The sequence below is a fragment of the Nothobranchius furzeri genome, chromosome 19 (genome assembly GCF_043380555.1).
Source record: "Nothobranchius furzeri strain GRZ-AD chromosome 19, NfurGRZ-RIMD1, whole genome shotgun sequence".
Taxonomy (NCBI): domain Eukaryota; kingdom Metazoa; phylum Chordata; class Actinopteri; order Cyprinodontiformes; family Nothobranchiidae; genus Nothobranchius; species Nothobranchius furzeri.
Genome location: NC_091759.1, coordinates 8,063,979 through 8,081,400, shown reverse-complemented (window position 1 = coordinate 8,081,400; position 17,422 = coordinate 8,063,979). Strand labels below are relative to the sequence as shown.

Sequence of the window (17,422 nt, the reverse complement as noted above, 5' to 3'; positions counted from 1 at the left end):
GTTTTGTCTCCCTTGTATTGTTTATGTTTATGTATTTAGCAGACGCATTTGTCCAAAGCGACTTACAAGTTATAATCGGCATGTTGCCCTTGAGGCTAACAACAACAACAAACAATTTCCAGTCAGTCATAGGTGGCAGTGAGGCAGCATGATGAATCATGGAGAGGAGGGAACAAGGAGTGGACGGTAGAGAGGGGGGATGGGTGCAGGGAGGGTGCTAGTTAAGAAGATGCTCTCTGAAGAGCAGGGTCTTCAGGAGTTTCTTGAAAATTTAAAAGGAAGCCCCTGTTTTGGTAGTGCTTGGAAGGTCATTCCACATTTGTGGAATGATGCATTAGAAGAGTCTGGATTGTCCTGAGCGTGGTGTAGGCACTGCTAGCCGACGATCCTGTGATGACCGGAGCAGCCGGGCCGAGACGTAAGCCTTTGCAAGAGGATTCAGGTAGATGGGAGCCGTACCATCTCAGACTTTGTATGCTAGTGTTAGCAATTTAAATTTGATGCGTACTGCTAGCGGTAGCCAGTGGAGCTCAATGAACAGAGGGGTGACGTGTGCTCTTTTTGGCTGATTGAAGACCAGACGCGCCGCTGCGTTCTGGACCATTTGAAGAGGTCTCACAGTACAGGCTGGAAGACCAGTTAGAAGGGCATTGCAGTAATCGAGGCGGGAGATGACAGTAGATTGCACCAGGAGCTGGGTGGCATGTTGTGTTAGGTATGGTCTGATCTTTCGTATGTTATACAGCGCAAAGCGGCATGAACGAGCAACAGAGGCAACATGATCTTATTGTGATATCATCATATCGTTTTACTTGTATTGATATCAGATTCTTGCCAGCACACACCCGTAAAGATGATTGTTTGTTGTAACTCTTGTGTTTTGATGTGTTGTGTCACTTTTACAGGTGATGTCCCAAGCAGAGGGCCAACAAAAGAACCTGGTCCATTCCATCGACTCCCTACCGACCAGAGGCCCGCTCTCCTGTTTGGATCAGGACCTGCTGCTGCTCAAAGCCACGTCGGCCGCCACGCTCAGCTGCCTGGGGGAGTGCCTGAACATCCTCCAGAGCCACAGCCAGGTGCCACCTCAGTCCCAGACCTCCCAGCATTCTGCCCATGGAGCCTCCTTTGGTGAGTCAGCCCCGTTTCGTTACTGGAGCCCCCAAACTCCTCCTTGTCCTGTCAGTCCTCTCCCCCAAGGCCCAGCATCAAGGCTCATCTGGGCCAGCGAGACTGTGGCTCATGTCCATGCCTGATGGACACTGTGAACTTCTGCCGTAAATGTTGAATGTTGCATTTTCCAAAAACTTTCATGTCTGTTTTGTCCTGTGTTACATTCTTTCATTCTTTATTTCTTCAATGTCATCATGTCAAATTGAAACGGCTCCTTAAACGGTACATGTGGAGCTTTTTTTCCCCACAAGCATGGATGTAAGGTGTGTTTGGTGTTGCTTATAAACCCCTTGTAGCATGTTTACCGTCCGTGCATGTCAGGAAATAATGGTTTTTATGTGAGTGAGTAAACAGAAAAAATATGGACTTGTAAATCTCCTTAATGGATTAAAGCTACAAACCAAAGCAAACTGGTGCCACCAATTTCAAACCATGCTCAACCCTTCTTGCACTGGGTTCAGTAGTTTTGTTTTCATTTAAACCATTTGCAGCTCTGTTGGCTTAAACTGAGGATAATGATCAGGGTGCAGTTTGAGAAAAAGCAGGATGGAAACAAACACGGTCAGAATCAGCGGAGATCAGTCGGCTCTCGTGGACTAATCCCATTTCCCAGAATAAAGATGGACATTTATAATCTATTTACAGTGTCCAGGTTGCCGTAGTACAACACAGCCATAAATGTTTCATCTGGTAAATGGGATTGGGGTTGATTTAGAGCTCGTTCTGTTTGAGGAAGATGCTTGAGGCAGTCGGTTTGAATTTACAACAGACAGATTAGGAACATCGGAGTAGAAATGAGTCAGTTGATGGACACAAGCCGGGATTCCCATCCTTTATGACAATTGTTATAATTCAAAAAAAGTTTAGTTTTGTTGGATAAAGTAGCATTTTGATGCTCAAACAAGGAAAAGAACAAATGCTTGTGGAAACGGAAAGATACGTCCGCATTCAGGAGATGGAGGAACATAAAAACTGGAGGTCAAGGTTCATACCTTATAATTAAAATTCAGTTTTTTTTTCATTTCATTTTAAGTCAGTTTTTTAAAAAAAAAAAACAATTTTTTAATGATCAAACGTTTCAGTATTTAAATGTTATAAATCCAAAGTCATGAACCAAAGGTTGTAAGTACAGCCATGACCATTAGTTTTGAGAATGACGTAATTAGTGTCACAAAGGTTTTAGCTACGCAGCTAACAGACGTCATTGCAGTCGATGGGTTTGTTTCCACCCGACACGTCCCTGAAGCGTAGTGTTGTCGCGCTGCAAAATTTACACTTTAGGTCTAATTTTTACAAGTACGCCATTATTGGATTTAGGGGGGTTGGAGACCAACAGAACTTTAAGACAGAGAGGAAATTATCTCTGTCTGACCCCAAAACAAGCTCTTATCTGAATCTGGTGCCCTTGAGCCTGTGAGGCTGAAGTGATTACTCCCCTTCAGAAGAAATGTGGAATGCTGTCGTTGCCATGGTAACTCTGTCTCCCTATCCCAGCCTGGGCGGGACTGCGGCCGGTGAAGGCCGTTGAATTGTTTCCAGGAGTCACTGTGCTCTCTAACCCAAATACCTCCTCCCCCTGTCCAAACGGAGGTGACGAGCGCTGCTCATCGCGGCTGCATGCACTGATGGGAGGATAGTCCCCAACCCTACCTCCCCACCTAGTGGACACTTATGTTGTGTAATGTCTGATGTCTGTTGCATTTCTGTCTGAGGTGTTTTTTGCATAGCAAAGCTGCCCTCCCTGTGGAGGGTAACTCTGAAGTGCCTTTTTTCCTCCACCTGACTCAGTCCTCATGTAAACCCTCTGATCTTTACTAAGGTAGTGCGACTCGGGTTGCAAATGACCACAGTCACCAATTCTTGTCATGTTTCTATGCCTATGTATGTATGTCTGATCTCAGAATTGTGTGTACTGAAACTCTAATTTCCCTCTGGGATTAATAAAGTATCTTTGAATTTGAATTAGAATTTGTAAGGCTTCCAGAACACGTCAAGGAATCAGACATGGGGGCAGCGTAAAGCATCTGGCAACTTTTAAAATAAGACAAGCGCAAATATTCAATTGCTGAAAGCTACTTTCGGAAATTACATATGATTGTTTTGGAAATCTGTAAAAATGATCAGCTTACCCTGTACTGTGATATAATGTAGGCAATTCGTCTTTTTTTTTTGCCAAGCACGTTCTCCATTATGTGACCAGTACTCAGCATTAGCTAATAGTGTCAACATCTGCTTATGTACAGATGTCAACCAGTGTGTTTTACCTTTGTGCCAGTGAGACTTGTGCATCCGGTGAAAAACCTAGGTGAAGACTTACTCAACGTTCAGCCTCAGAACAGCAATAAGTACAGATTGGTACCTAAACACCCTCCAAGAGGAACTCCACTCAACCATCCAAGATTCGTTTTGGTGTCTTTTTCAGCATGCTACAGCACCTTAAGGACACATTTATAACAAGCTGAATTTTGGGTCTATGTCCAGGAAACTCCAACCTTATTCTCGTTAGCCCCTTTCATAAGACGCACCTTGGCTGCAAATTAGCACAATAGTGCTACCATGGTGTGACTTATGAAAGTGCCGAGGCGGCACGGCGATGCAGGAATGTTGCGGTTTTCGTGCCACCAAGCTAGGTATGACTTCAACGACAGACTTGTGAGTGATGATCACACCTTCGTGCAACAGAAGGTGGAATATCCGCCGAGCATTGGCTGGCAACTATTTTAAAAATTAAAGTAAACACGGGCAGTAAGTTTTGCAGCTGAGATGCAAACTGGAGCAACGCAGATCACCGCGAGCTACTTCGGTTAAAGCTGAAGCACAGATCACATGACAGTTCATGGGGACTGTGAGGGACAGCCACATTTTGGAGTGGCTTGTGAAAAAAATTAAGGAGCAATCATCAAAAAAACCAAATTACGTTTGAGCTAAAAGGAAGATTGTGATGGCGCGTAGACCGCCCCCGCACCTTAACCCGCGATCGTGTAATGTTTTGTGAAATTCACATTCGCGGCAAAACGGTCAAACACTCCCTGATGCCACCTCAATCTTGCAGCGAATTGGTGCCGTTGTTTTATAAAAGAGGCCAATGAGAACTAATCTTCAAGATGTAGGTGGACATTTTGCTAAGCACGACCCTGCCCTGCAGAGCGCCGTGCAATAGGAAACTGAGCGCCGACCAGAACTAACCAATAGCGTTAGACTACTGCTTACATGCTTCAAATTTACGGAATACCTCGACTGATGCAGAGTTCATGAACTTTTCACGGACAAGAAAGTCTTTAAAATATAAATATATGAAAAAACAGCATGACGTGAGAATAATACTCGTAAAACGTGTTTTGGCTCAGTTTGTCGGCTACAGAAGCACATTTATAAACAGAAACGTGGAGTTGCGATCTTAAAAAAACTGAAGGAAGAAATCATTTGTGTGATATGCTTGCCAGCAACTAAATGATGCCATCGGATAAGAGAAATACTCCGGAAAGAGACTTTAACTCAACAATCAGTTAAAGCCCGGAGACTTCTGGGAAGCTTGTAATTCTACTTCAGTAACCACGGAACCAAGCGGATCTAAAGAATCAAACTAAAACTCTTGTCTTTTGTACGTTCTTTCTGTGTTTGTCTTCAAATTCCATTTTTGGTTCTTTTTTAAAAAAGTAACCAAAAATAAAACTCTTGTCATCCTGAAACCTTTGGTCTTGGCTGCACTGTACGGTTTTACTTTTCCTGAATCAAAACCAGTGATCTGTGACTTTGGGACCTACAGGTGCTGGCCAGTAAATTAGAATATCATCAAAAGGTTGAAAATATTTCAGTAATTCCATTCAAAACGTGAAACTTGTACATTATATTCATGCAATGCACACAGACCAATGTATTTCCAATGTTCATTACATTTAAATTTGATATTCATAAGTGACAACTAATGAAAACTCCAAATTTGGTATCTCAAAAAATTAGAATATTCTGAAAAGGCTGAATATAGAAGACACCTGCTGCCACTCTAATCAGCTGATTTACTCAAAACACCTGCAAAGGCCTTTAAAAGGTCCCTCAGTCTTGTTTTGAAGGCACCACAATCATGGGGAAGACTTCTGACTTAACAGCTGTCCAAAAGACAATCATTGACACCTTGCACAAGGAGGGCAAGACACAAAAGGTGATTGCTAAAGAAGCTGGCTGTTCGCAGAGCTCTGTGTCCAAGCACATTAACAGACAGGCGAAGGGACGGAAAAAATGTGGTAGAAAAAAGTGTACAAGCTCTAGGGATAACCGCACCCTGCAGAGAATTGTGACGACAAACCCATTCAAAAATGTGGGGGAGATCCACAAAGAGTGGATTGCAGCTGGAGTCAGCGCTTCAAGAACCACCACGAGGAGACTCATGAAAGACATGGGATTCAGGTGTCGCATTCCGTGTGTCAAGCCACTCTTGAACATGAAACAGCGCAAGAAGCGTCTCGCCTGGGCCAAGGACAAAAAGGACTGGACTGATGCTGAGTGGTCCAAAGTTATGTTTTCTGATGAAAGCAAGTTCTGCATTTCCTTTGGAAATCAAGGACCCAGAGTCTGGAGGAAGAGCGGAGAAGCACAGAATCCACGTTGCATGAGGTCCAGTGTAAAGTTTCCACCGTCAGTGATGGTGTGGGGTGCCATGTCATCTGCCGGTGTTGGCCCACTCTGTTTCCTGAGGTCCAGGGTCAATGCAGCCGTCTACCAGGAAGTTTTAGAGCACTTCATGCTTCCTGCTGCTGACCAACTTTATGGGGATGCAGACTTCACCTTTCAACAGGACTTGGCACCTGCACACAGTGCCAAAACCACCAGCACCTGGTTCAAGGACCATGGTATCCCTGTCCTTGATTGGCCAGCAAACTCGCCTGACCTTAACCCCATAGAAAATCTATGGGGTATTGTGAAGCGGAGGATGCAATACGCTAGACCCAACAATGCAGAGGAGCTGAAGACGACTATCAGAGCAACCTGGGCTCTCATAACACCTGAGCAGTGCCACAGACTGATCGAGTCCATGCCACGCCGCATTACTGCAGTTATTGAGGCAAAAGGAGCCCCGACTAAGTATTGAGTGCTATACATGCACATTCTTTTCATGTTCATTCTTTTCAGTTGGCCAACATTAGAGAAACAAACATTTTTTCATTGGCCTTTAGAATATTCTAATTTTCTGAGATACCAGATTTGATGTTTTCATTGGTTGTCACCTATAAATATCAAAATTAAACGTAATAAACATCGGAAATACATTGGTCTGTGTGCATTGCATGAATATAATGTACAAGTTTCACGTTTTGAATGGAATTACTGAAATATTTTCAACCTTTTGATGATATTCTAATTTACTGGCCAGCACCTGTATTTCCCCCCCTAACCCTAACCCTCTAATATTTGGATGGGTCTCTTTTGGAATCTGTCCATCTTCACTTTTTCTTGGTCTTCTTTTCGTGCCAGCCGCCACCCTGTCCTGCACCTGCTCGTCACAAAGGGGGTGGTGTGGAGTGGGACCGCCCAGCCGCAAGTACAAACCTCTTTCCTTCCGCTGCCTGGCTGACGAGTCCTGTGGGGGTCCGGCTGCTCCCCATTTCCAGCATGTACCCTCCACATCCCAGTGAGGGGTTGATTTTGTGCGAGTTTATTGGCGGTTTTGTTCACCAGCATGAGCTGCATCCTGACTGGATGCGGCTGGTTAAAGGGAGCTGGTTGAATGGTTTTATGCCCAAGCAAGAAAGCATTGCCACTGCATGGGCAGACGTTTAGGCAGGATCAAAGCATGAAGTTGGACTGAGTTTGTCTGGCACGTTATTTCTTCGTGTTTTCTGTTCATGCTACAGGTCCACTCACTGGGATCTAGACATGATGAAGAGTAGAGAAACCTGCCAGTCACAAACCAGACTTCAGATCATCAGCTGATGTGTCTGATGCTCGCTTCAGCTCTTTCAAGCCACTCCTTCCCCCTCTTCCACCGGCATATCGAGCGTTTTCCTTTACGGGACTTTAACTCCATAAGGGATATTTACCTTGCCTGTAGTCAGTCCCCTTTGCAGCCTAAAATGAAAAAAGCTGTACGTTTGACATTTAGCCCCACAAAAAGACTGTGGATTTGATGTTACAGGTCAGAATTGAAAGTTGAATTCATTTGAAGCATTTTTGCATGAATGTTTGTCTCTGCACACCGCCTGCATGTTTCTATCCAACAGCAACATTGGATAGCCTCTGAGCATCTCCACTTTCTGCTTCACTGGAAGTTTCTGATCAGTTTCATTGGGTCCCGAATACCAATCCAAGTCAGTGGAGATGAGATTCGGATAAACACCACACATTAACTTTACATTAGATCAATTTTGTATATCTCTGTGTGTCAAAGGAAAAAAACCTTTCAGTGCAGATTAAATTTTTTCTTTAAAGCCACACAGTTTCTTTTACGTGAGCATGGGGTTTTACCAACAAACACACATTTACAAAAGTCTCTAACAAAGCTGTTTGTCAGGAAGGAACAAATCAAGCCTTTAAAAGTCCCACAAATTGATTAGAATAATTTTATTAAACTTTGGCCTCGTGGTTGCTGAGGCTTAAATCGTATCCTACAAGACTTGCTACAGCCTTCCTCACATCAGGAAATGCACCCACCTAGCCGGGTGTCCCACAAAACTAGGATCTTTTTACGCCGTTCGGCCTGTCTTCCACACGAAAGTGAAGATATACGCCACCAAAGGCAATTCTATCAAAAACTTGTGGACATTTGCAAGAATAAAGCTGGCACATGAAAGCTAGACCGTCAAAATTCACAGCCACTTTTTTCCAGTCTCAGTTCTCAGGGATAGACCCGATGACCGGGTAGGATGGGTACTCACGAGGATGCTACCCTCCTCCCCCATCAGTCAGCTTCTGTACGAGTTTTTAGAAACCCTCGATGATCCAGATGACATGAATTAACTTGTCGAAAACCCTTAAAAGAACCAGAAACCCAATTAACTCGACCCGCTCTCACTCAGACACAGGGGCGGCGTTAGGCCCGGCTACTTGGGCTGAAGCCCCGGATGTTTCATGAAAAGCCCTGGATCTAAATCGCGGAAGTAACATGCAGTACCAAAGTCCAACAGAGAGGGAGCAGCTGGCAGTAGTTTGTATACAGCCTGCCTGAGCCTCCACCACTGAAGAAGAAGCCCTTCAGCAGCCGGCTTCTTCTAAACTCTCTGCCTGAAACGCATGAGTGAAGATGGACATAAGGACGTTTTTTAGACAACGACAGAACCCCAGCTTTGATGAGACTGGTGTTGATTCAGGTTTGTGAGTCTTATTTGAAAATATTTGTTGTGCTGCTGGTTTGCCTAAAGTTAGCTTATCAGGTAAAGTTGATGGAGAAAGAAAGGGAATATTTACTATCATCCAGCGGCGGGCGGTGCGTTCCACCCCTGGGCCTTCAGTGATTTCCTATTCAGCCCAATCTAATTTAATACACCTTAAAATACCATCAATAGGACATCACAGCTGGAGAAACCACACACACACACACACACACACCAGTGGCTTGTCAAGACACATAATTTCCAGAGTCTTTAAAATCAAACTTGCATTCCCAGTTGAGAGTAGGAAGCTGACCACGGATACTGTCAAATCTCAGAAATGAAAGACGGGTTTAAAAGATGAGACAGTAAAATAAATAAGTAAAGCAAACACATTATTTGCATTTGTTTTGGAGAAAATTGCACCGCGAAACAATTGAACATGTTGGCGCAGCTGCACACACCACATCATACACAATATAAATTGCATAGAAACAGAACACAGAATAATTTCATTTTGCCATTTTATTTCGTTACCATTTATTGATTATTAACAAAATAAAATGACAAAACATTAAAAAAATATTAATAAAATGTTTCTACTCACCAACATAAATGTCCAGCATGGATCTCCTCCTCTCCTGCTCATTAGAAAATAAAATCCATCCTTCTTTCTTTCCTCAGGAAAACCTGCTCTGTACAGTTCATCTGTGCACTTCAGGTCCATGAGTAGATCCTTTTCTACGGACATGGAGGCTAATGCTGAAAGACGTGTCTGTCCGGTCGTGTTTCTGGCGTACATTTTTACGCGTTTTAATGCTACCAAATCCATCTGATGCGAGCAACGGGCATTCCCAGCAGAATAACCTGCAGCGGTTCTCTGAAGCTGTTAGCCATGGGTACCGTTCATAGTTGCTTGCCTGAAAATGACGAACAAATCCTTTCCCCTGCTGGGACAAGCCAGCTAGCGTTGGAGTCAGACGACCTGTTCTCACAATATCCATTTTTTCTTGAAAGGTCCGTCTTGAAAATGGTGTGGCAAGTTAATCTGCAACCAAGTCTGTCTCTTCTCCTCTTTCAGCCATCATTTGTACAAAAACACACCGATAGCTGCCTATAGATACAAATCTCCGTATTTAGTTTTGATATTTTGCTTAATGCTGCTAGAAAAGTTCTAACTACTGCTTATCCAATCACAGGATGCGTTCATGTCAACTTTTGCGTGAGGCCAGCTAGCTGGCCCGGGCCAAGCTGACTCGTGAGCTGATTGGCTATCGCAACTGGCTCGTCTCTGTTCACTTACAGCGGACAGTGGGCTTCTCGATTGATTCTGAAGGCCTAGGGCAGACTTAATCTGCCTGAAAACACAAGCTAGCTTAAATCTGATTGGATAACACCCAGCCTTGGTATTTTTACACTGGAAGCAGCACAGCCATGTGGTTGTAATAGGATATAAAGAAAATAGACCAGTAAACATTTTTTTAATTTAAAAATAATTACCAAAGGAAAAAAAAAATACATTTACGCTTTTGAGTACGTTTAGGCCAGCAGAGAAGGCTTTGCTGGCCCTGACTGCCCACCACTGCTATCATCTCACACTAAACACTAACAGGAACAATACTCTGCCCTGAAAATGCTTAATATGTCGTTTCAGATTAAAAATTATGTGGTACAAGACATATATGATGTTGACTAGTGCGTGTCACGTGTGTGTGCGTGTGTGTGTGTGTGTTAAGCCCCGATTCTTCTTCAGTCCTAAATCCGCCCCTGCTCAGACAGATATCTGCATCTCTTTAGGCTCACTCACACATATCATGTTTCTGTTAGTCAAACTGCCCGTTAACAAATGGCTGTCAGAGAACCAGCTTTATGCTGTTTAAGTGTTTGCAGATGAGGAAAGCCTCCTTACTGCTCCATTATCAGCTCTATGAAACAGGATCTGCCTGTGATATGTCTAAGGAGCTTCTTTTTTTGTTCAAGTTGTGTGAATAAAAGGCAAATGGATGTTTCCTTTAATGGATCCTGATGATGATTTATTTCATACAGGAGACTCCAAGCACAGGCCTGGTGTTAAAACCTGCCGGTGAATGTGAGGTTTGTTGTTTAGCACATGTTAAAGGCTTTTTGTCTGCAAAATAACCTTTGACTCGTCTTCAGCAGAGAAGTTTTCCTGTTTCTGAGAATGATCTGAGGGACTTTTATAACTTGTTACATAATTGGACGTTCATCCTGCAGAATCTGTAAAATAATGTCCTGATGAGCGAGAAAGCTTAAAATTGTAAAACAAACCTTTATAAAATAAACTAAAACATAACTAAACTCAGGGAGATTCTTCCTGGTTAATGGAGCAATATGTAAGAAATCTACGGTGAAGGGTACTTTGAAACAGATTTCATTCTCAGCCAGCAGGGCGTTGTTTTTCTCCTTTTTCTTCCTTTCAAAATAAAACTAAAGAGGGACAAAGTCACAGTCTACAATCTGTGAGCTAGTGAGTTTGTAGAGTCTGCTCCGAGCCTAATGCTGCAGTGCCGGCATTTGTAATGCGATGCTGGCAAACAAAAAACACTTCAGAGTGATTTAAAGAACCAAGGCCGATAAACAGGAGTGACCCAGAAGCAGTGTTAATTTAGTTGATGAAAAAAAAAAGTTTTTTTCATGACTGATTCATTTTTGCGAACAAAAATGAAACGACAAGTTTAATTTGTACTTCTGTGAAAGACTAAATTATGACGAATAATGATCAACATTTTTATCGACGAATAAAAGACGACAACGAAAATTGATAGTAATGAAAATCTAGCCAGAAAACTGAAAAGATGGGAGAATAGAAAAGAGAACCAATCAGCAAATGGAACTGACAGGACTAGAGGAGAAAAGAACCAATCAGAGTTTGAAGCCAGTACTACAGGTAACAGTTGTATCTAAAAGGAGAAAACGTCCACAGCTGGGAGGAAAAGCATTAGATGTTTCGATCTGAAAAGTATTTGCATGGTGAGTACACATCTGGGGTTTCCCCTGGTTTTAAAAGTGAACGGTGCTAGAAGCGAGCGTTGGTGGTGGCCATCACATCGGTTTACTGTGCATGGCTTGTCTTCAATTGTCATCTAGAATCTTCTGGTGCTGATCCCTAACTTGAAAATCACGGAACGGGAATGAGAGTCTCCTTTGGTTTAAAAGAATGAACAGCTGTAATCAAACTTGACTATAGGATGTCATTCTCACTTTTCCCCTACATATTGCACCTTTAATTTTATTAAGCAAATTGAAATATTACAAAAACAAAATTGTGCATTTCACAAATCTTTTTCCATCACATATTTTTTGGGGGTAAAAAGAGTTTAGAAATGAATGTACTGTGATAGTCATAACTTAAGATCTTTAAAGCAGAAGTCCAGAGTTCTTTTGTCAGAAGACACCATCTAGAGGCAGAAAAATGTACTGCATCTTAAGCCCCTTTCCCTACTTCTGTGACAATAGCTGGAACCAAAGCCTCTATGTGCACTTCTAGCCAGCCAAAACATTGTTTTTTGGTTAACATTGTCTTGTTGTGCTCTTTATTCATACATATATTTATTAAAGTCTTCCTTGTCCATAATAATATTTTGCCAACTCTGCATCATTCTAGGGACTTCCTCAAATACGTGCACGCCCTGCGTTTGACAAAGCGAATGTCTAATGCTATTAGCTAATGATGAGTGGCGCTCAATTCAAATTGCATGGAACTCTAAGAGACAGGGAGCGAGCTTAGCTAAATAAATAAATTAACTTAATGCCTACATTACATCCCAGTCTAAGACCATTACCTTAACGGATTTCCCAAAACATCGTACATAATTCCTTAAAAACTCCGGTCAGCTGCTTTGAAGTAGATTCCTGTAATTTATTGATAATTTTTAAATCCATGTTCAAATTCATGCGAATGTCCCTTTCATCCATTGAAGCCCTTTTTTCAGTGCTCTCACATAATGTATCATTAGATTCCTGACTTTCTTTTGGATTGCATCAAATGCCTATTTCATCCCACCTTTTGATTCCTCTAGATTACTTTAGCAGCTGAGTGTAAATCTGATTTAGGCCACGAGCACACAGAAATATCTAGAAATGAAATCCTCAGCTTTTCCAGAGGTCTACCTTTTGCATTTCTGCTGAGGACTTAAATCCTGGAGGCCAGGAGCTGGAATGATTATTCCAGTATTTCTGTTGATACAAGATGGAGTTACTATCAAATCTGAAAGGACACAATTTCCTGTGTACCGAGCCCCGTCACTGTCTCGCCTGTAATGCTGAGCGTCAGAAGTAAACAGCAGATAGTGGCGTGAGTTTTCTCCATCGTCTCTTTGTGATCGCATCGACACAAAGCCAGGATCTAAATCCAAACCCGTTATTGTGGACTGAAAGCCGACAATCTCTGACGCAGCTTTGTGGTTTTTCAGATGGTGTTCCTGTGTGGACTGTACCAAAGTCACCTTCAGGCGAGCAACTGAAGAACGGCGGTCTGACTCCTCTTCGGTCAGCCGAGCCCTCCCCGGCCTTCAGGAAAAGGAGTCTGTCCCATGGTGCCGAGGTAAGAGATGCTATTTAGTGTTTGTGAAAGTGCTTTTAAAACGCCTAACTGCTGGTATTTGGCTGCCTGTAAAATAAATCATATGAAATCCTTTAAATTCATCCTAAATTGTGATTGAAGTCATCGTAGAAACACATTAGGATGACGAAGGTTTTTCTCTTCAAAGGTTGAGTTTCATCACCTTTGCTGAAGTCAAACCAGACATATTAATCAAAGCTCACCTTTTGTGATGTCGTGCGGGTCTCTGCTGCCTCTATTAACACTCAACATGAATAAAACCCATCCTCCCATTTTCTGTATGTGTTTGGTTTTAGGAATTTCGTGCCTTAAATAAGCTGTTTCAAAAAGTCCCTGTTTGTGATGTCACAAACGGGAAAATTAGCATAGAACCATCTCTCACTAATAAGAGAAAGCTGCTGCTGGATGAGCAGTGGCTCTACTCTGAGCCACTCCCAGATATCGAAATGAGCTTCTCAGCTAATAGCAGCCTGAGTTGTGGATAGGTGTGGGTGTGACCAGGTCCAGCCCTTGACAGTGACAGAGCCCTTAAACGGCTCATTCTGGAAGGAGCTGAAAATATCAAGAATAAAACTACTGAAATATCTTCACATGAGAAGGATTTAGTGCAGAGAACTTCGGAAACATGCTTTGTTATCCCCCTTAGAACTATTTAACTTAAAACTAATGCAAACGCTCTGATTTTTCAGGAAAGAACCGCCCTCTCGGAAAAATATGCACCACTCTACCGTGCACGCTCAGTTTACAAGTAGCTGCCGGCCTTACGCTCGCCACTTCTAGTGGTCATCTGAAATGCATTTCTCCAAATAGCATACCAGGTTTAGCTTACCTGTCGAGCAGCAAACTGGTGACAGAGGTGTCTGTGGAGAGCCCAACCTTCTCTAAAAGAGTCTCCCAAATTACATCTGGTATTATTTCCCACTTCGGGTGCCTTTCCCTTCTTATCGTAGGCGTGGACACTTATTTCTTGCGACTCTCAGCCATTTTCAAAAGAACTCTGAGAACGGAGATGTAGAACGAAAATAAACACGTGAAAACTAACCCGGGAGTGAAGAGCGAGCACGCATGACGGCCTTCACCAGAATGATTGACAGTTATGCAGACCAATGATCCACCCAGAAGAAAAGTATGTCCGCATTACCTTTAAGAACAATCGCCATGTAATATTCCCTTTAACTCACTTTGTTAGCCCTGGTCCCACCATTAAATGCCAGAGTGCATCAACAAGGGTTGGCTGCTTGTGCTTTGCTTCCCATTGGATGATTTTAATTTCTGTTTAATAAACTTGAAGGAAGGACTCTCCAAAGGAAAGATCGTGCACTGATGGCTCTCTTTCAAAGTTGTTTCCTGCAACCCTAACATCCCTAAAATTCGTCAAATATGGCAAACAAACACATTTTCTCACCATTGCTTCCTCTGAAATGACTTTGCTACGTTTCCAATGTTGATGCAGTCAGGATCTCTGCCCCTCCTCTCCTTCGGTCTCTCGCGTTCACACTCGGAAAGAGAAGCTCTCATCTCCTCTGAAAGTTTCAACAGAGCTGCTGTCAAATAAGTGGGTCACACGGCATGGAGGTGGTGCTGAGCTGGTCCCGGGAGGTCTTCAGAGACTCCTTTCTGGCTACAGCAGAAAGGGCCGTCTGGACACATCAGCAGGAAGTAACGGCAGGTGACTCAGGCTTGTTGTGTAGATCAGAGCAGGAGACAGTACTGTTGTGCTAATCTCCTTTTCTTAAAACTGTTAATACTAATATACCAAGTTTTGAGCCGTCGTAGGACGGATCACAGCAACAAGCACTGAGACGTATTCATCACTATGGAAATCTGTCAATATGCCATACACCGTCCTTTTTCTAAATAATTGATTTCTGCTAAATAAACAGAGACTCGTCATCCAGACCAGATGATCTTAACAAGCTGAATCAAAAACAGGAAATTTGTTCATTCTTAAAGATATTTTACATCCTAACTTTGTCGCAGGAGAAGCAAAAATTCTTCAAGAATCCACAGAAGTCGTCCTCGGGTTGAAATCTTGATGCATTTTATTCAAAACTCTTTTGTTTTGGATATAAATGTAACCAAATATAAGTACACATTCATTTTTCTTTTGAGTTTTCCTGACGGGAATCAAATATATCCTCGTTTGTCATCCTGTCTGCTGAACAGGAGGAAGATTAATGGTTGATAAATCTTCCCTTTCACCACCACGCCTGCTCCTAACATCCTTTTTGTCAAAAGGTTAAACTAATTACCAGAGTCCCGTTGAACGCTCGCGTCACATCCCATAATGAGCTGACAGTCCTGTCAAGCTAACCACAAAATAAATGACCGGAGGCAGAAAGAGGGAGCTTTTCTACTCGTTGTGGGCTGAGAAACGAGTAGAAACGTGAGCTTTCTGTCTGAACGACATGAAATACTGCTGCATGAACGGGCTAGCGTTAGCTTCACTTTTAGCTAACTACATCAAACGGCAACAGGAAAGACTAGAGTTTGTTGTTGATGTGGGTAAATTACAGCAAAGGGATTCCAGAAAACATAAATTTGGGAAACAATCTAGCTAACTTTGTTAAATTTGCATTAGCATACTGATACCAACGGTTACAAATATCTAAATCTGAGCAGAAGTATTGGAATAATTCACATCAAGTGTGGAAGATTTTAAGGAAAGGCGAGTTTGCCATCTTGTGGTGGAGAGACGTACTGCAGCATTCTGGGTCAGGAAGTATGGGATTACATCCCAGAGTTCCAATACATCAATGTTAATAATTTTAAAGACGTTTTTCGCACAGCTTTTTCCTCTGCTGCTTCCATAAAGGAACTCTACAGATCAAGGTCAGTTTTAGATCACTTTGGTTGTTTGTAAGTAGCAGCATAAATACAGAAGCCCATTATCCTGGATGATAAAAGGCTTCACGTGTGAGTTATGAAACACCGCTGTGGCCATTTGCATTCAGGCTCCGTTTGCAGCCAACAGGAGGGGAATCCGACGCGTGACTCCGGGTGGAAGTGAAGAGGAAATTGCTGCTGCTTGCAGAAATCTGTCAGAATGTTGCAGATGCATTGAGCCACGTGAATGTACTTACTGGGTTGGTCTGAAATCAGCTGCCTCTACAGAGGGATGTGAAGGTTTGGGGAGCCTTGTTAATCCTCATGATTTTCCTGTATAAATCGTTAGTTGTTATGACTAAACTTTCAGGTAAACATATCATAAAGGAGAAGTCCATAATTGAGAAGTGAAATGAAGTTTATAGGATTTACAGAAAGTGTGTTTAGTTTAAACAAAATTAGGCAGGTGCATACATGTGGGCACTGAGCTCATTTTATTGGTCCCAAAACATTTAGAACTAATAATTGGAACTCAGAATTGGTTTGGTAAGCCCAGTGACCCTTGACCTCCACACACAGTGAATCTAATTATGAGAGAATATTTAAGGGGGCCGGCAGAAAGTCGGGCTCGTTCCCAGTGAGAGTTGGACTCCGCCAAGGCTTCCCTTTGTCACAGATTCTGTTCATAACCGTTATGGACATGATTTCTAGGTGCAGCCAAGGTGTGGAGGGCATCCTTTTTGGTGGCCTGAGGATCAGGTCTCTGCTTTTTGCTGATGATGTGGTCCTGTTGGCTTCATCAGAACGTGATCTTCAGCTTTCACTGGAGCGGTTTGCAGCCGAGTGTGAAGCGGCTGGGATGAGAATCGGCTCCTCTAAATCTGAGACCATGGTCTTGATTCGGAAAAGGGTAGAATGCCTTCTCCGGGTCAGGGATGAGGTCCTGCCCCAAGTGGAGGAGTTTAAGTATCTCGGCGTCTTGTTCACGAGTGAGGGAAAACTGGAGCGTGAGATCGATAGGTGGATTGGTGCTGCATCTGCAGTGATGTGGGCGTTGTACCGGTCTGTCGTGGTGAAGAGAGAGCTGAGTCAGAAGGCGAAGCTCTCGATTTACCGGTCAATCTACGTTCCTACCCTCACCTATGGTCACGAGCTTTGGGTAGTGACCGAAAGAACAAGATCGCGGATACAAGCGGCTGAAATGAGTTTTCTCAGAAGAGTGGCTGGGCTCCCTTAGAGACAGGGTGAGAAGTCCGGTCATCCGGGAGGGGCTCGGAGTAGATTCGCTGCTCCACATCGAGAGGAGCCAGTTGAGGTGGCTCGGGTATCTGTTCAAGATGCCTCCTGGACGCCTCCCTGGTGAGGTTTTCCGGGCACGTCCAGCCGGGAGGAGACCTAAAGGTAGACCCAGGACACGCTGGAGGGACTATGTCTCCCACCTGGCCAGGGAACGCCTTGGGATTCCCCCGGAGGAGCTGGCCCAAGTAGCTGGGGGGAGGGAAGTCTGGGCCTCTCGACTTACTGCCCCCGCGACCTGACT

At 43.4% G+C, this 17,422-nt stretch overlaps 1 protein-coding gene across 2 annotated transcripts in view; it reads left to right on the top strand.

Moving 5' to 3' along the window:
* Positions 1-17,422, top strand: part of LOC107394547 (oxysterol-binding protein-related protein 10) — a 99,651-nt gene that overhangs the window by 62,184 nt on the left and 20,045 nt on the right. For both annotated transcript variants that reach the window (XM_070547597.1, XM_070547596.1), the window contains 2 exons: positions 906-1,131; positions 12,908-13,038. In XM_070547597.1, the coding sequence (XP_070403698.1) occupies positions 906-1,131; positions 12,908-13,038 (357 nt within the window). The remainder of the gene's footprint in view (positions 1-905; positions 1,132-12,907; positions 13,039-17,422) is intronic.